An 18,199-nucleotide genomic window follows, 5' to 3' on the forward strand; every position below is an offset into this window, starting at 1 on the left:
GATGGGGGTGGTAGTTTGGGGGGAATCCCAGCCTATATGAAATTGTACCACATAATTCAAAACTCAATATAAAAATATATTTAAAAAAGAAAAGTAAAGAAAAAGAAAGACTAGAGCGGAGAACAATGGGGGGAGGGGAAACCCCAATGCCTATTAAACTGTGTCATAAAATAAAAAAAAATTAAATAAATAACTAATTAAAAAAAGAAAGGATGCATGGAGAATAAAATGGTGTGCAAGACCAGGAATCAAAAAAATATTTTTTAGTTATCTATTTATATCCTTCATTCATTATTCTTAATCTTTCCGTGCTTTTATGTAACTCCAATATTGGCTCTTTGAAATAATTAAATATTTTCCCCACCCTGCTTTTTTGTATTCAGCTCTTAAGCAATATATTTACTGTTTCTAAACAGACATGCATTGCTGGGAGAAGAGAGTTGAGAAATAGCACTTTTTAGTGCATATGCAAAATGCTTCTTGCTCAGGGCTTCATTCCATGCCCCATCTGGTAGTCAAGACTTATGGGAAGCAGTAATTAAGTTAGGTTCATTGTTACTGCCCTAGTAGAATAAAAATTTAATGGCATAAGTGATAAGAAATGATACCTTCACTTTACATGAACACAGACCACAACTGATGATGTTATCTTAATGGGCAGTTTCATGACACACTTTCAAGCCTAAATTTATTGACCCACTTAAAAAATATATATTTATTTTAATTGGAAAGTCAGATATACAGAGAGAAGAGACAGACAGGAAGATCTTCCGTCTGTCCACTTATATAACCCCAAGTGGCTGCAATGGCCAGATCTGAGCTGATCTGAAGCCAGGAGCAAGGAGATTCCTCTGGGTCTCCCATGCAGGTGCAGGTTACCAAGGCTTTGGGCCATCCCTGATTACTTTCCCAGGCCACAGGCAGGGAGCTGGATGGGAAGGCGGGCTGCCGGGTTTAGAGCCAAAGCCCATATGAGATCCCAGCAAGTGCAAGGCAAGGACTTTAGCCGCTAGGCTACCATGCTGGGCCCTATTGCCCCACTTGTATCTGGCCAACCCACAGGGCCAGGCAGTTTCTGCCTAAGGAAATGCAAAACACTTCTTTAAAAAGTGATTAAATTTTTTTCTTTTAAAAATTTTATAAATTTGAGATAAATATTTTAACTGTATTTAACTGGAAGGCAGAATGAGACAGAGAGGAAAGAGGGATGATAGGTATGGACATAGAAGGAGAGTAAGGGGGAAGACAGGAAGAAAGAGAAAGAGATACTCAGAGAAAGAGAGAAAGGTCTTCCATGTACTGGTTCATTTCCTAAATAGCCACAATATCTTGATCTGGTCTCAGCATCAGCCAGGAGCCAGGAACTCCACTGGGGATTTCCATATTGGTGGCAGGGCCCAAGAACTTGGGCCATCTTCTGCTGCTTTCTTAGACACATTAACAGTGAGCTGGATAGGAGGCAGAGCAGCCCAGGACTCAAGCCAGCACTAAATAAGGGACACAGCTTAACCCATGAACACAATTTAGGCCCAGAAGACATATCAGTAATAATCAGTAACAAAGCAAGCACAAATGTAATTCAATTAAAAATAACCACAGTTGACCAGAGATGGTCTCCCCAAGAAACGGTTGAATTTATCTGGCCAATAAGATGCTGGACTCTATGCATGGTACATGCTTGCAATGAAAGTAGCATGACTGGATTTGAACTGTAATACTGCAATAAGGTGGAGTAATCCACTATGGAGGGAGGGCACTAGGAGGGGTTGGGTGAACCTCAGAGCCTATGAAACGATGTCATAAAATGAAATACAATTTAAAAACAAACAAACAAAAAAATAACTACAGTCACTAAAGGTTTTAGCTATCTGTTTCCACTATTTGGATGTTGATAACTTTTCCAAGGGAATAAAGGGTTTTGGGGAGAAAATGGATCACATGATTCATAAACTGCCCCACTTTTATCTGTCTTTCCAATAAAAATGATCTTTCTTTAAAATTAATAAAGAAAAAGGATTTCTTGATCTCAAATTTCAACTATAGCTAGAAAATTATATTCATATTCCCTATTCTATATCACATCAAAGGTATTAATTTAGGGAGAAACTAAATTAATGTCTTAATTCAACATTCTGTCCCAGAGGATAAAAGTTTTCCATGAGATCTGCATATAAGAAAGGAACCTGTAATTCTGTATTTATAGCAGTACAATCTACAATAACAAAGACATGGAAACAACACAGATGCCTGTCCAAAGAGGAGTGCGTGGATAAAGAAACAGAGGTACATCTACTCCATGGAAAAAATGCCATTAAAAAAAAATGAAATTCTACCATTGTAACCAAATGGTTCCAACTAGAGTCCATTACGCTCAGTGAAATAGGTCAATCCCAAAAGGACAAATATGATATGTTCTCCCTGATATAAGGCAACCTTCATGGAAATATAATCAATAGTCCTTTCAATATGCTTTTGCTGCAATTCATGGGTTTTGATATTTTTATTTTCATTTCTTCAAATTCGTTTTTCTATTGTTAAATTCTTCACTGACTTCCAAATTTCCTCATATGGGCAGGATCTACTTTAGATCTACTTCTTGCTCTATTGTAGGAAATTTGCTTTGTTTAATTTAAACTGATGTGCAGGGTATGCATTTCAAATGGCAGTGTAGAAACCAGTTAAGACACTCATGTCCCAGCTTTAGCACAACAACCTAGAGGCTAAATCTTTGCCTTGTATGCAAAAGGATCCCATGTGGACACCAGTTTGTGTACCCACTGCTCTTGTTCTCATTTACCTTCCTGCTTGTGGCCTGAGAAAGCAGTTGAGGATGGCCCAAAGCCTTGGGACCCTGCACCCTGAGGGATCTGGAGGAAGCTCCTGGCTCCTGGCTTCAGATCAGCTCAGCTCCAGTCATCGCGGCCATTTGGGGAATCAATGAATGGATCTTTTTCTGTCTTTTCTTCTCTCTGTATATTTGCCTCTGCTTTTCCAAATAAAAATAAATAAATTTTTAAAAAAAGATGCTCATATCCCATAGCAGTATACCTGAGTTCAATACTGTCCCAGCTCCCAACTCGTTTCCTACTAATGCACACCTTGGCAGGCTGCAGTGATGACTCCAGTAACTGGGTTTGTACTAACTAGGAGGGAGAAGGAAGAGAATCCTGAGTGCCCAGTTTCAGCACCAGCCAGGAAAACTGTGAGCATCTGAGGAATCAACCAGCAGATGAGGGCTCTCTCTGTATATATTTAACCATGTGTTGTAGGAAGGAAAAAGGGAGAGAAGAAGAGAAGTGAAGGATAATTCAGGGAATAAAGAAGAATAAGAAATGGGAAATTCAGAGTTTAGGATCACTACTTCAGACTACGAAAGCTGCATCTCAAGTTTGTATCTGATATAATCATTAAATAAGTCAAATACATTTGGGCTTATGCGTTTAATTATAAGCAATTAAGTTTAGTTAAATGTACAACAGTATGGTAGGTGCCACTACTGTTAATGTGGAAGATATATTCTTTATCCTGCCTTTAATACTAACAATGTAAAAATGGCCCAAGAAAATCACAGCTGTGCTCCCTAGGTGCCAATCATCATGCAAAGGGGTCCACACATGTGTGCTGTCTTTCTTAACACTTGCCACAAGCTTGTAACATGGGCATTATTACTATTACTACTAGTTTTTGCTACTAGGGAAAACTTCCTCACCAAAAACCCAAGTTTCTTACCCTTGTCAAAAAATAAGGTACAGGGCCAGCTTATCTTCTAACTTGGAAGATAGTACTGATATACATGAAAAGTGAATACTACAGCACCCCAGTTGAGTAACATTAACTTGAGGAGCTATTTGCCAAAATGTCCCAAGCTGCCCTTCTTCCCTGCCATCTCTACCTCCCCAGATGCTCCAATCTCCTGCAGGTGACTTAAACAACATGATGTTTGGTGTGCTGGGGGAGGCCAGCTGCACTGTGAGCCTGCAGAGCTGTACCTGCCATGTGCAGAGGAGCTCTTCAATCTTGCCCTCTGTCTTCCAGACATCTGGGCACACTGAGAGCAAGTACTGGAGTGTCAGAGGGTCACCTCTTTCTTCAGCTGATAATGTGGACACTGTCCCAGCCATCTTTGTTCTTCAGCAGTGGGTTCGTGCCGTGTTTCACAAGGTCCTGGATCACTCCGAGATTCTTCCTCATGCAAGTCATCATGAGAAGAGTCCTAGGGTCAACCAGGACAAGCTGTCAGAGGGAAGGCAGCTGAGATGAGAAGTGGTTAGGTTTTCAGAAAATGTACATCCTTTGGCAATAGAAGATTCAGGGGTCTGGGAAGCAGGAAAATCACTTGGACTGGTAAGTTAGCTGCGTTCTTTCGAGGAAGAAACAACAAGAGAGAAGGTGATTGTGCTGAATATGTGACTATTGAAAGGGTACCTGGGAGGCAAGGCTGCTCACTGCAGGGCTCCATCTTCGGGGTGGGGATGATGTACTTCATCTAAAGATGTAACTTTCTCTTGCTTATTTAGATCAAAAATTACCCCAAAGCAAGGACTCCCTGATGCTCTGAACCTTAAGAAATGCACCTCTAAAGAACCCGACAGAGTGAGAAGCAAAAATGTCATTTGTCTAACAAACAGGATGAAATTGGTATGGTGCCACAGAACCCCGTATTGACTGTGTAGTGTTCATGCATGACTATATGTGAGAAAATTGCTTAGTGCTCTCCACATGCATGCACATCTGTAATAGATGAAATTTGAATAAGAATGTTGAGTAAAGCAATAGCAACTGCTGAAACAGTAATTTAACTATATGTCCCCAGAAGAACATCACGTGGCGGGGGGCATATGTAGTTTAAGAACGTTTGCAAACCACATTCTATACTGCATACTGTGCAGTGCCTTACAAGGGGAACCGATGGCCCCATCCAAACAGCTAACCCCACAAAAGCAGGAATAAAGTGTCATATATATATCGACCACTACAAGGGAAAACTTTGGCAGTATGGCCCTACCACGGTGGAGCCTTGGAAGAGAACTTGGAGCAAAGAAAAGCTATCATGTCCAAAGATGGGGTGAGGGTGTGTGTGGCATCTTTATGAACCCTGCCTACCTACCAGCTGGCCTTCTTCAGGTAGTCCATGGCTACCCCTCAGCGCAGCCAGGTAGTGCACCCAGTCCCGGTGGCCCATGGAGGGAGCCTCATGTAGAGGCCGCTTACAGTCTTGCTTAGCGGCCTTGATGTCCATGCCCCAGGCTTGCCAGAGAGCTGAGGATGTCCAGACAGCAGTGGCGAGTTGCACAGCACAGGAGGGTGCGGCCAACAACTCCTGCTGCAAGGGCCTGCAGCCGGCCCGGCCCTCTGGCACAAATTTGTAGAGGCTCCGATGGTTCCCAGGCCAGGGCTGTCATCGCGTGTCAGGCTGAGAGCCTGACACTGTGAAAACTGTTCCAGCGGCTCCCTTTCTTGATGGAGACCTGCCTCCTGCTTCTGCCCCAGCATCGCACCTGCTCCCAGGACCCTCCCACCCCCTCCTTGCCCAGGCCAGGAAGATAAAGTAATTTGCAGAGCAGGACGCTGATCCTTCAAGCGGGTGGGGAGCAGGGCATGGCAAGCACTCTAAGGGGCCACTTTGTGGTACGCTGAAACCTATTCAGGTGCGCTGGCTCCTGGCTCCTCTGTAATCCGAGAGCTGCTTCCCTCTCCACTCCTCAGCACGGGTTTGACTGGGACTCCACACGAAGGACAAGCCCTGGGCTTGTGGCCCTACCGCAGAGCCCTGAAGCGCCACGGCCCGCTCTCCATTGCCAAGCCCTCCGCACTGGAGCCTGCATGACAGGTGTGTGCTTCAGGAGCCGACACCCAGGCTCGGCTTCCTCCAGCAGACTGCCCCGACCCGCCGTGCTTAGCGGCGTCGTTTCGTGCTTCGCCCTGCTCCCTCAACCCAACCGGCCGCCGCCTCTACCGGCACTGGCGGAGCTCGAAGGAACCCTGGGAAAGTTTCCCCTCCGTGGCTCGCCCCGACCGGAAGCCCGGACAAGGCGTGGCGCACGAGCGACGGCCGCGCCCCCTGGAGCCGCATTTCTATTGGCTGCGGTGGCTGACCATCAGCGCGCCCCTTCCGGTTTGCCCGTCTGGATTGGCTGTGGAAGCCATCCGTCCACTCGAGGCGGCGGGTGCTGCGGGGTGGAGCTCTCAGAGGAAGTCGCGACTGTCAGGGCTCAGAGTCCAGGCTGGAGGAGGAGCTGGCCGGCTGGGGACGCTGGGCTTTGCGGCCAGCGGCAGCGGCGCCGGCGGCGTTGGTAGCTCCAGTCCGGAGCGCCATAGTGCGTGAGGCCGCAGACGTGGCGGGGAGTGCGGGTCGGGGTCCGCCGTGCGGGAAACTGAACCTAGGTGCCGGGGTTCCGGGCTCAGGGTGGGGCATTGGGTCTCCTGGGAGAGCCGAGTCGGGCCCAGGCGGAGCGTGTAGGGACCGGGGCCGCCGCGGTCGGGAGTGGGCAGGTGCGGGGGCGCCACGGGCTGTCCCTCCGACAGGCTGGGGCGCCGGGTGAGCTCCGGCCAGGCGCTCGCCCCCACGCTGCTCCTGGGGCCCGGGAGGGGCGGCTGCAAGAGGAGGCATGGTAGACGTGGCCTCAGCTGCTGGCCAGCCAGACTTCCTTTTCTCCCAAGATGTTTTGACCTTGGGAGACTCGTTTTATGCTGCCGCTCCTCCCGTCTTGAGATAGTAATCCCTCACCTCCTTGCCATAACAACGATTAAGGTGATGTGGGAAGGCCCGAACATTTGGAGGGCACGATGAGGTCTGAAAAAGCTGGGTGATAGTAGAGACTAGTGTCTACCTGACCTAATTGCATACTGTTGACATCTTGATATATTCAGTTCCTTTAGAAGACAAAAAGGATTCTAGGCTAGCACCGTCTATTTTGTCATTGCGCTTTGTGGTTTGCAAAGCACTTGACATTAGTTATCCACAAACGACCCTGCAAAGCATCACGCTGGTGAGGAAATTGAGGCTTTGTGAAGTTAGTGATTTTTGTTTTTCTTCCACCATGGAAGTACAAGCAATAACAGATCCTGAAAGGTAGGTAGTATGCATTGAGTGTCTACTTGTGCCTGACACTGCAGAAATAAACAGAGGTAGAATAAAGGCAAATCTTTGGTAAGGCTCATTGAAAGGAAGCCAGTTTGATGCGCAGTGTGGATTTGGTTAGCTTAGTGAATATTATGACAGTCACTGGAGACAGCCAAGTCCTAGTATCAGCTTTGATAAAGATGCATGTTTTCATTATAACCTGTCATTCTTCCTCCACCCCAATCAGGAAAGGAAGAGTAAAGGCGCTTGGAATTACAGAGAATTTTAGTGCGGGCAAAGCAGTGTTCTGACTGCTGTTGTTGGAATCAGGGCAGGTTGGAAACTGTATCCAGAAGCATCATACTTTTTATCACTGCTCCTCCATCTCTCCATTGGAATCATAGATGTCACTTTTGTTTACTTTATGTCTCCAGTTTCCCTGTGTTGTATGCAGCATTGAGAGTTGACACTAGGAGTTGACACTGCAAATGTTGACTGCGTGGTCAGTGTTCCAGTTCCCATTCTGTTTCTCCTGTATTCTTTATAAACTACCTTTCCCCTGAATTCCCCCACCCCCAGGTTGAATAACAGGAAGATGAAGCATGTGGCTGTCACACAGCTACTGTGGTTTTTGTGCAGCACAAGCTGGTATGGAGAGGGGCTCTACACAGTTGGCTAGCAGACAGATGGAGCTGTTCCTGGGGTCGTTCTGCTTTCCCAGTTGTGCTGCGGCTTTCTTTTGGACTGGCCTCGGGAGTTTGTGGCCTGACCTTCCTGTCTGATTTCCCATGCAGTTGTCATTGATGAGGATGTCTTGCCTTTTGCTCATGTTGAATTTCATGAGCATTTTGGCTGTGGTCATTGGAGTGCTCAGCAGTGGACATGTTTCATGATTAATGAGCACACAGACTTCAGTTTTGCTTTTCTGGCTGGGAGATGACTCCTAGAAACTTGTCTATCACCAAGACTTCTCAAGCCTTCTATCTTGCACCTTTTGGGAACCAGTCTTCGTTTGCAAAATACCTCCCGGAGCTTGATCTACTATTCCACAGAATAACTTTAAAACAGAACAAAAAAGTAGCATCCCCCTCACTCCAGAAGAGTGATTCAACCAGCACCCTTGACTCTTAATGTTCTGCTAAGACATGTTGCTCTTGTTGCTCTTTGTTTCTTGGCAGAAAGCATTGTTGATATTTGTCTGTCCCCTTGGCCCGTTTCTGTTGCTCTGAGGTCTTTACCTGCTCTTGCCTCGGTTGCTACAGGGACTTGCTGACTTGTTTTCCTGACATCAGTTTGTTCATTCCCTGCTATTTTGCAGTTACTGTTCTTAGGTGTGAATTTAGTCTATGTAATGACATTGCCTGAAAGCAGGATGACACCCTGAGTGGCCTACATGAGACAGTGCAGTTTGATGAACGGTGTGTTGAAGGACCTGTGTAGTGTAGCTCCACATTCTTCTGGATGTTTCTCCCATCATTACTAATCTGTGAATCTTGTTCTGATGAAACCTAGCTGTTAGGCCACACCAAAGTTTTGTTACTTCTCTGCATTTTCATGCACACTGGTTTTTCTGCCTACCTGAATCTTTCATGTCTCAAGGACCAACTTAATTATAAAGCTTTTTTCAAGTTCTTTAACTCTATTTACTACCATGCCAACTCGTGGATGCATTTTTCTCACACTTATATCGCCTTATGTTTAATAACTTGTGTTTGTTTTGCTAGCTACCTTATGGTAAGGCTTATTCATGTGTGTGTCCTCACTGTCTAAAATAATTCCTTTTTTTTTAACACCCAGGTTACTGCCAAGCAGTTCAAGATGAATCCAGGACTCAGTAGACACTTAAAAGTAGTCATGGAATGAATTGGCAATGGAGAAAGCCATTGAAATGTATAAAAATATGTCCTGGACAGTAAATAATGATATTTGTATTGTTTTCTGCCTACCACTTTTGTCTATCCTGGTGAGGAATGCAGAATGAGACCCTTGCCCACCATAATAAATGGGTGCTGTCTTTTGGGTGGTTCAAGGTGTGAAGTACAGGATGTGGAGCCTATTGGCTTGGTCCTTTTTGGGTTTAGCGATTAAGCTGAATGTGGTGACTGGCAGGGACCTGGCTTGGAGTCGAGAGTGACTCCTGACATCAGTTTGTTCATTCTCTGCCATTTTGCAGTTACTGTTCCTAGGCATGAATTTAGTCTATGTAGGGATCGCTTCCCCTCTCTTCCTCCCTTCCTTCCATCCGTCCATCCCAAATTGGAGCAAAATGTTTTGAAGTTTTCTCACTTTGAGTCTGCAGGACTTGGTGCTATTTTCCCTCATATTTACATCTCCTAAATACTTTTTGCCCATTAGGTTTCTTTCCTTCTGATATTTCACTAGTGCCTTTTAAAAAAAAGTGTTATATAAAAGATTCTTCAGGTTCTTAGAAGCTGAATGAAAGCTGTCTGGATACAGCATGGATAATGTTACGGACTTGGGAGTCAGAAGACCCAAGTTCTTGTTCTGACACTATCAGTTAGAAACTGTATTATGACTTAGAATGAGTCCTCTGTGAGCCCCTGATGTTATTCATATGTATGTTTGAGAGACAGTTCCCATATATTGGCTCAGGCCCCTCCGATGCCTGCTGCTGACAGGAGTGGGTTGAAGCTGGAAGCCACAAACTCAGTAGTGGTCTCCCATCTGGGTTTTTCTGTTAGTAGGAAACTAGAGTGAGGAGTCCGAGATGTGTGAAACCCACATGCATTGGTATGGTCCATGAGTGTCTTAACCAGTAGTCTCCCTGCTAGGTCAGATGCTTCCCCATGCCTCAGTTTAGTTGTGGCATATGTGGAGGAGGTGTGCTGTGGGGATCAACTGAAATTGTAGAAAAGAACTGTAGGCACTGTAAGGTAGTTTAGGAAAGCAGCCTAACCTGTAGAAGGAAGTCCTCCTGTGCATTTGTCTATTTAGTTAGCAGTTGTTTGTGAAGCAGAGTGTGTTAGGTGCTGGAATTAAGTAAGGTTTGTTATACACATCCTTATGTAAGCTGTTGCTGTTAATAGTGACAAATATTCAAACATGTTAATCCACATAACATACTAAGTACATCATTATATGAATAATTGTTGTGGACGTAAGTTAAACAATACAATAAGGATGTATTAAAGATACTTTTTTGTTCAAAGAACATTATATTTATGAAAACTGTTGTTCAAAGTATGTCAGAGTGTTAGAGAGGTTTTATTACTGTTACGTGCTGCCTGGCTTGAATGACTGCTGGAGTTCAGGTTGCTTATTAGGTCGGGCTCTCTTGTCAGGTGCCTCAGTCATCATAATGAGCTACACTGCCCAGGGCTCTGTTATCCACAGGTGATGGCAGAGGCCCGGTGTCTCCAGAGAGATCTTATAGAGGCCTCTTATCAGAAAAGTCAGAGGCCTGTGGGCAAAGTACCTGTGCACTTAGGTAACTTGGTATATTACCTGGATTAACAATGTTAGATGTGGAGTATTTGTCAAGCACCTTGTGCTCCAGAGTTAGCTTGATTAATTTTTTAAATTTAATTTACTTCATATATTCCCTCCAGGAATTCTGCCCACTTAGTGTCTTAATTTTGTCCAGTTAAGTTTGCAATAGCTAAGTCTTAGAAGACTTTTTGGTGTGAAATCTAATGGGTAAAGGTAGGAGAAAAAGTGTTATTTCATGTCAATTTCCCCTGAGCCTAGGATCAGTAGGGTGAGCTTTGCTGCAGTAACAGCTAGGCCTGCACAGTAGTGCCCTTCTAAGAGGTGTAACAGTCGAGGAGTTTCTCTGTTTTGTGTCCTTTTTTTCTTGTCATATAAGGACTTGGCTGCCAAAAGGCTCTTCTTTTTTGAACAGGTGGCTTACAGAGATGACTGTCCTGGAAAATTAGGTGCCTAATTGACTAGAAGGCTAGAGAGCAGGGAGGACAAGCCTAGGAAGGGTGCATGCCATTTTGCTTACACTCCTTCTGTTGCCTAGCGCTCAGCTGTAAGATGGCATCTACCACATCCATGACAGGGAAGTCTGCAAAGGAAGAAGGGGAGCGATGGTCCTGGCCATAGAACCCGAAGCACTTAGTTTCACTTTCTGAACCTTTTGTTCATTCTTTTCCAGTAAGGAAAATTAAAACATGAAGTCCTGTGAGTAAAAGCATAATAGAGGCAACCTGGGCTCCTCCTTCTCAGTACGAGTGTAGTGTCACATGGAGCACTTTGAGGGATGGAGAGTGAGACATGGTCTCTGCTTTCAGTGCACTCTAGAAGAGGAGTTGTAATCATGTCTAAGAGTTTATGTCTAGCTTAACTGATGAGAATCTGCCAGGGGATGTGACTAGATCATGACATTGGTCAGAATGGGCCAGAATGGAGTAGACCGTCGTGAAGATGAAGGGATTTAATGACCAGTGAGTGGCCAAATCCGAGTTAATGACCACTGTGAAGTCGTGCAGCAAAACCAAGGACCCGATGTGCTGCTGGTCTGCTGAACCAGGGGGTAAAAGCTCAGAATTGGCAGATACATGTGGATCCTAGAGAGGGAGACTTTGAGAGCAGGGGACAGAGAGAAGTTGCACTGCCAAGGCAAGGCATCTCTAAAAGATCAAGGTGGGCAAAGATCTGTTTGATAATGATTTTTTTATATAGTCTCATTTTCTTTGTCTTTTATCTGAGGAATATGACATGTTACTTGAAAGAAAGAGAGAAGGGAGAGAGAAAATGAATTTAGATCCACTGGTTTGCCACTTCCCAAGTGATCACAACAGCCCTGTCTGGGTCAAGCCAACATTTCCTATTTGAGTGACAAGGACCCAAGTACTTGGAACACCTTGTGTGGCCTTCTCAGACCCATTAGCAGGTAGCTGGAGCAGAAGTGGAATAGCCAGGACTCTTGGCATTCTGATATCCACTGTGTGCCAACACTGCCCTTTGGCAGTTGACTTGTTGCTGTTAGCAATTATGGGAGTCTTACAAATGCATACAAGTACCTACCTTGGTATGGAGGAGATTAGTTTGAGTATCTCTGGTGCTCATATAAAAACTCATATAAACTACCCATCATACTATTCATATAGTTTGGAAAACCTCACAGCCATTTTAATCTCTTTCCATTCATAAGATCCCCTTGGACGTGGCTGTTATTCCTGTGGATGTGTGTTTACATTTAACTTAGTTCATTAAAGACACGGGTAACTTCTAACAATAAGTCCTCTTTAAGAGAGCTGTAAAGTGCACTTTGAATGTGAGGAGTGTGGTGCATCTCATTAGGTTTAGGTGACTTGTGAAGGAAGATTTTAGGAAGGACACAGCATTTGAATATTTTATAATTACATTTGAGCTGCTGTTTTAAATATATACATTAATGGGCCTAGCACAATGGCTCAGTGGCTAAAGCTTCACCTTGCACACACCAGAGTCCCACTTGGGTGCCAGTTCATGTCCCGACTGCTCCACTTCCAATCCAACTCCTTGCTTGTGGCCTGGGAAAACAGTAGAGGATGGCCCAAAGCCTTGGGACCCTGTACCCATATGGGAGACCCAGAAGAGAATGTTGATTCCTGGCTTCAAATTGACTCAGCTCCGGCCATTGAGGCCATTTTGGGAGTGAATTATTGGACAGAAGATCTTCCTCTCTGTCTTTCCTCTTTGTGTGTCTGACTTTCCAATAAAAATAAAATAAATCTTCTTTAAAAAAAGATTATTTTTATTGGGAAACCATAATTACAGAGAAGTAGAGACACAGAGAAGGATCCTCCATCCACTGACTCACACCCCAGCTGCAATAGCTGGAGCTGAGCCACTCTGAATCCAGGATCCAGGAGTCTCCTCCAGGCCTCCCATTAAAGTAAGGGTGTCAAGGCCCTGGACCATTCTCGACTGCCCTCCCAGGCCATAAGCAGGGGCCTTAATGGGAAATAGAGCAACCGGGACCAGAACAGCATCCATCTGGGATGCTTCCTGGTGCATGCAAGGTGAGGACTTCGGGCACAAGCTACAGTGCCAGGCCCCTCAGTGTTTCTTAATAGGGCAGTATTGCCGTTAGTTGACTGGGAAAGACTGTTATACAACTTTTCTCACTCTTGAAAAGTTGTAGTGTGTGTGTGTGTAACTGTTTCCAATAGCTAGATTTAGGAGTTTATAATAAATGTGGGTGGCCATCAGAACCCTTTACTGAATCTAATGTTCCAATTGGTTATGTGTCTCTGTTGACTTTCAGAAGCTTTATATACGTAATCTGAGTTAACTACTCAACTTGGAAGGCCTGTGGTTAGCACTAGTATCCGGGGACATATAAATATGAGTAAATAGGTTTATATCTTAATCCTTTTAACCAGCTTTTTAAAAGCTTTTAAGAGCTTTTCCTCTTCAGGCTAGTTTGGTAATAGATATTCTTCTTCTATTTCACTGAAACATTTCCTGTCTATTGGTAGCTTTTACATCTCTCATTCTGGTTATAGAAATCGGCAACTTCATTTTCAATGCATAATTCAGGATCAAGGCTTCTAGAAGGTATGAAAAGGAGAAAACTCATTTCAGAATCTTGACCTATCATTTTAAGATTCTTAACTTCTAAGGAGGAAATACTAAGAAATTCTGAGGAAGAAATACTAAGGAATTATGAGATGACGGAAAGTTAGTGGACATAACAAAAAGGGAATGGGCTGAATGGGATTATCCACAAAATCACTGAGAATTAAATATTGTTTACAGACTAGCTTGTAGAATCAATTGTCCATAACTAATGAGTACCCTCTTTCTTTTGCCTTTTGGTACAAAACAGTGAGACGGTTTAAGCGGAAGCAACTAACAGCCATCGAGTGCCAACATTTGGCTTGGAGTCATTTGGCTGTGACCCAGCCCTTCTGTCAGAGATGGACAAACAGAGATCCGAACCATGGTCTTTATCCTAGACCCAGAACAAAAAGAGGGAGGAGGGGTATGTCTTCCACAAAGTATTTTGCATTTAAAAATCTTTTGTCTGTGTGAGCTTTCAGTATCTCCCATCTTAGATGTATTTGTAAAATACAGCCTCTAATTTTGTAGTGTTGTTGAAATAGTATAATATTTTTACCCATTATTTCTATATTTTCCATAAAAGTGTGTGTGTGTGTGTGTGTGTGTGTGTGTGTGTGTGTGTACTTTAAGATTCATTTATCTATATGGAAGGTAGAGTTACAGCGGGGCAGGCAGTTGGAGACAGTGTGACAGAGATTGATTGATTGAAATTTCATCTCTGGTTCACTCCCCACATGGTTGCAGTGCTCCAGCTTGGGCTGTGATGAAACCAGGAAACTGAAAGTTCATCCATGTCTCCCATAGACTGGCAGGGACACTAGAATTCAGGCCATCCTCTGCTATTTTCCCTAGCACATTAGAAAGGAGCTAGACTGGAAGTGGATCAGCCAGGACTTCTGCCAACGTTCCTGTGTATGGTGCTGATTAACCCATGGCACCTCAGTGCCAGCTCCTGAAAATTCTGACTTGTTATAATGGTTGGTAAAAGCCTCAGTAACATGTTAAAATGAATTCATTAGCATGCAGAATTATATAGTGATATGAGTTATGGCCAATATCACCATTGTTTCAGTCCAGAAACACTATGATTACTTCATTTATCATTAGTCTTCTTGGTCAAATCCATCATTAGATCTACCATGTTATTAGCTTTTCTGCTGAAACGTTCTCAGGTGTTTTCATGGTAGACTTGTCCTTTGTCACTGGTAGCTGGACCACTGCAGGGACCCTTCTCCTTGACTTCAGATTTTCTTTCTTCCGAGTCAATATCTCGTTGATATTCTTGACTCTGATTGTTTTCTATAATGTCACAGTTGTGCTCAAGCACCTACAGTAAAATGTTTCTTTGTTCCTGTGGTGGCCTCAAGGTCACACTTGCCCATTACCTGATATTTGTTATTATTTATGAAAGTTCCACTTTTGGCAATTTGATCTCACAATGTCTCTACCTATCAATTGAATGCAACTTTTGTTCTTGCCCATTAATATAATCTAGGTTGCTTTACTTCTCTTTATATTAATTTCACAATCCAACTCAAATAATCATCTATGAATATTATATATGTTTTTTACTTCTGGAAACCACTGACAATAATTGTATGAAGAAATTTTAAGCTTAATCATATATTGTCTGATATTTAGCTTTTCTCATATGCCTGAAGCAGTTTTTTCTTTACTGACAGTGGTTTTGTAAGCATGGCCCTGGGCATATGTAGGTTCCTAACTGTTGCTATGACTAAATTCAACAACTAGGAAATAATCATGATTTAACCCATGCATGTTGACCTCAGATCTCTGGGTTTCTACCAGATTGTCCTGGAATCAGTCATAACTGCTTTTATTTTTCCCAATACAGAAAAAAAATAGTTTATTTTAAAATTCTTTTAAAGTTTAATTGTAGTTTCTTTCTCTCCATTCTCTTACTTTCCAAAGTGAAGATTTTGGCCGTTACCATTGAGAAAAGAACCATACATTAGTGGAGTATTTAAATGCTTCATTAGAATTTTAAAATGAGTTTTGAGAATCTGAAAATGCTGTAATCACTATTTGTACTCCCTCACGTGCCTGAAAGGTCTGGAGATCAGGACCATAGTATTTTTCACTCCATAGTTGTCTTGGAATCACAGGTGCTCAGCCAATTAAATAAACATGGAAGGGATTGGATAGCACTCTAACAGTATGAATTCTGATTCTGTCTTTTACATTTAAAAATGATGGCAGATTTACAGATTCTGAGTCCATACAAAGAATTTAACTCAATGAAATGAAAAATATATATAAATAGGATTTCCTGAATCCTGATTTCGTAAAGCATGTCCCTTCCCACCTACCTGAACTTAGACCTCGTAATGACAGTCAGGCAAGGTGCAGCTTGTGAGTGTGTGACTGTGAGCAATGCTTTTCTTTTTATCTGTCCATTTAGGTGTTCTGTATATAGCATAGGGCTCTGTACCTATAGATATTGCAAGGTGCAGTGTGGGCCATCACACAACTAAAGACTGGTTTCGGTCTTTATAATTATATAATAGAAACAGATAGACCTTTAGATTATTTTTACACGTATTTATATAGTGGGCTCGTAAATGTATTCCTATTTTTTGTCTATTAACATAGATAACTAAAACTTAGGTTGTCGTGTTGGGATCAAGGGCAGGTCAACAGTCACTGATGATTTCTTGTTTGTTTTGTGTGAGTTCTTCCTGCAGGTCGAGGATGTCAGAGACTCAGGTCTGAGTTCTTTCTAGCTGGCCAGCAGCAGAGCACCAATGACATGGCCAAGAGTAGTTCTATTGGCCAGGACAACTATCAGGACTCTGAGGATGACATGACTGTTCCAGCTGAGAACAGCAGTTCCCTCCCTCGGGAAGCTGATGGAGAAGTGAGAGTGGGCTCCTCGGCTTCTGCTCTGCCAATCAGGAAGCGATCCCGATCCTTTGAGGAAGAGGGCCATCAGACTATGGAGACCAGCCAGCGGGATGAAGTTTCTAAAAAAATGCCTCGACGTCTTGCGTCCCTGTCATGCACAAGGCCTGGGGAGACCAGACAGGAAGCAGAGGATTGCTTGTCACGTCTCTCTGCAGAACCAGGAGAAACTGACCAAGATGTAGAGGACATTGGTCCTGACCCCATTCCTGATCCCTGCTATGGGCTTCTTGGAGCCTTACACTGCGAAGACGCTCCAGGCCACATTTGTAGCCTGCCCAGGGAGGTTCTGAGACACATCTTTGCCTTTCTCCCTGTGGAGGACCTCTACTGCAGTGTGAGCTTGGTATGCCACCTTTGGAGGGAGATTATCATTGACCCCCTGGTAAGTAAAGAACCAAGTATGTGTGTTCGTTTACTGCATGGTTCTGATTGGAGAATTTCATTTGTCCTTCTTGCCAGTTCCTGTCAACACATACCTGTATTCTATTCACAACACATGGTTTGCTGTGTCCTGGGGAGATTGCACCTTCCAGACCTGCCTCAGGCTGCTCTAATCCCATCACCCTACCCAAAAGGCCCTTCATGTCACTGTTGATATCTTACCTGTACTTTAAAGTGTAATTCTTAAGGCTGGTTAACTAGTTCATCTTACTGAAATAATCACTTTGTTTTCTTTGTGCTATTATTGCACTTTGCACCTAGGCTACACTTTGTCAGGTGCTCTTTGAGAGAACTTTCCTCTCCACTTCAGAATAGTAGCTCATTGATAGAGACTGCTTGCTGAAAGCTTGTTGTAATTATGTTTAAATCACCGCTGTAGCTTGCAATGGGACTGAGTTGCCTGAAGTGCCTTCTGAGCTTGGTGCATTGGCAACAACCTATAGAAAAACGTCTTGATAAGACATTAGTCATTTTACTGCTCTTACTCCCTGTCCTCTCCTTTGATGTTCAGCTTTACTTCACTCATCTCACATTCTAGTTTGCCTGGGAGGATGTTTTGCTTAGCTTGCACCAGGGTACGTCAAAAAGTTTGTGGGAAAATATAATTAAATGCTTTTGTGAGGAAAACACCTTTGAAATCCATGCATATTTTGTTCATAATATGCAATTTCCATGAATTTTTTGAAGATCCTTCATATATCTCTTTAACCATGGGAAATAAGTCAGAAAGGTAGAGGTTAGCTCTCCATTCATCTATAATAAATTTTTTAAATTTTAGGAATGGAATGCAAGATAGACATGTTGATACTTGCCAGATTCTCTTCTAAGCACATAAGATTTTGGAGGAAATTTTACATCTAGCTTCTTTCTTTTTTAGGAGACTTAATTTCTAGGTTTTGAGAAATGTTCTGATTTTAGATATTGTGCCATGCTGCTGCTTTTTTTAAAACTTTTTTTAGTGTATTTATTTTTATTTGAAGGGCAGAGAAGGGGGGAAGAGATCTGATAGACTCTCAAATGTCTGCCACAACCAGGACAGGGCCAGGCTGAAGTTGGCTGAGTCTCCCAAATGGGTGGCAAGGACCCAGGTACTTGGGCCATCACTTGCTGCCTCCCAGGGTGTGCATTAACAGGTAACTGGAGTAAGTTGCTGAGCTGGGAACTTGAACCAAGACTGTATTTGGGGATTCAGGTTTGCCAAGTGGCAACATGAGCATTGTACCAAATGTCTGCCCTAGTGTGTCCTAATATTCC

At 43.4% G+C, this 18,199-nt stretch overlaps 2 protein-coding genes across 3 annotated transcripts in view; one reads left to right on the plus strand and one right to left on the minus strand.

Moving 5' to 3' along the window:
* Positions 1-379: 379 nt before the first annotated feature.
* Positions 380-5,402, minus strand: ANKRD16 (ankyrin repeat domain 16). Its single transcript, XM_040968296.1, is given in 7 exon segments — positions 380-426; positions 3,990-4,013; positions 4,016-4,094; positions 4,096-4,213; positions 5,108-5,139; positions 5,141-5,252; positions 5,254-5,402. Coding segments are annotated over 7 exon segments (561 nt in total).
* An 812-nt stretch (positions 5,403-6,214) lies between these two features.
* FBH1 (F-box DNA helicase 1) overlaps positions 6,215-18,199 on the plus strand; it is a 38,114-nt gene continuing 26,129 nt past the window's right edge. The window contains exons 1-3 of one of the 2 annotated variants that reach the window (XM_040968272.1): positions 6,215-6,317; positions 13,845-14,000; positions 16,285-16,886. In XM_040968272.1, coding sequence (XP_040824206.1) covers position 6,317; positions 13,845-14,000; positions 16,285-16,886 — 759 coding nt within the window. In that variant the 5' untranslated portion in view covers positions 6,215-6,316. The remainder of the gene's footprint in view (positions 6,318-13,844; positions 14,001-16,284; positions 16,887-18,199) is intronic. The other variant, XM_040968273.1, reaches the window with a different exon arrangement.

The sequence above is a fragment of the Ochotona curzoniae genome, unplaced genomic scaffold (genome assembly GCF_017591425.1).
Source record: "Ochotona curzoniae isolate NIBS_2020 unplaced genomic scaffold, NIBS_Ocur_1.0 scaffold_4683, whole genome shotgun sequence".
In the NCBI taxonomy this organism is placed as follows: domain Eukaryota; kingdom Metazoa; phylum Chordata; class Mammalia; order Lagomorpha; family Ochotonidae; genus Ochotona; species Ochotona curzoniae.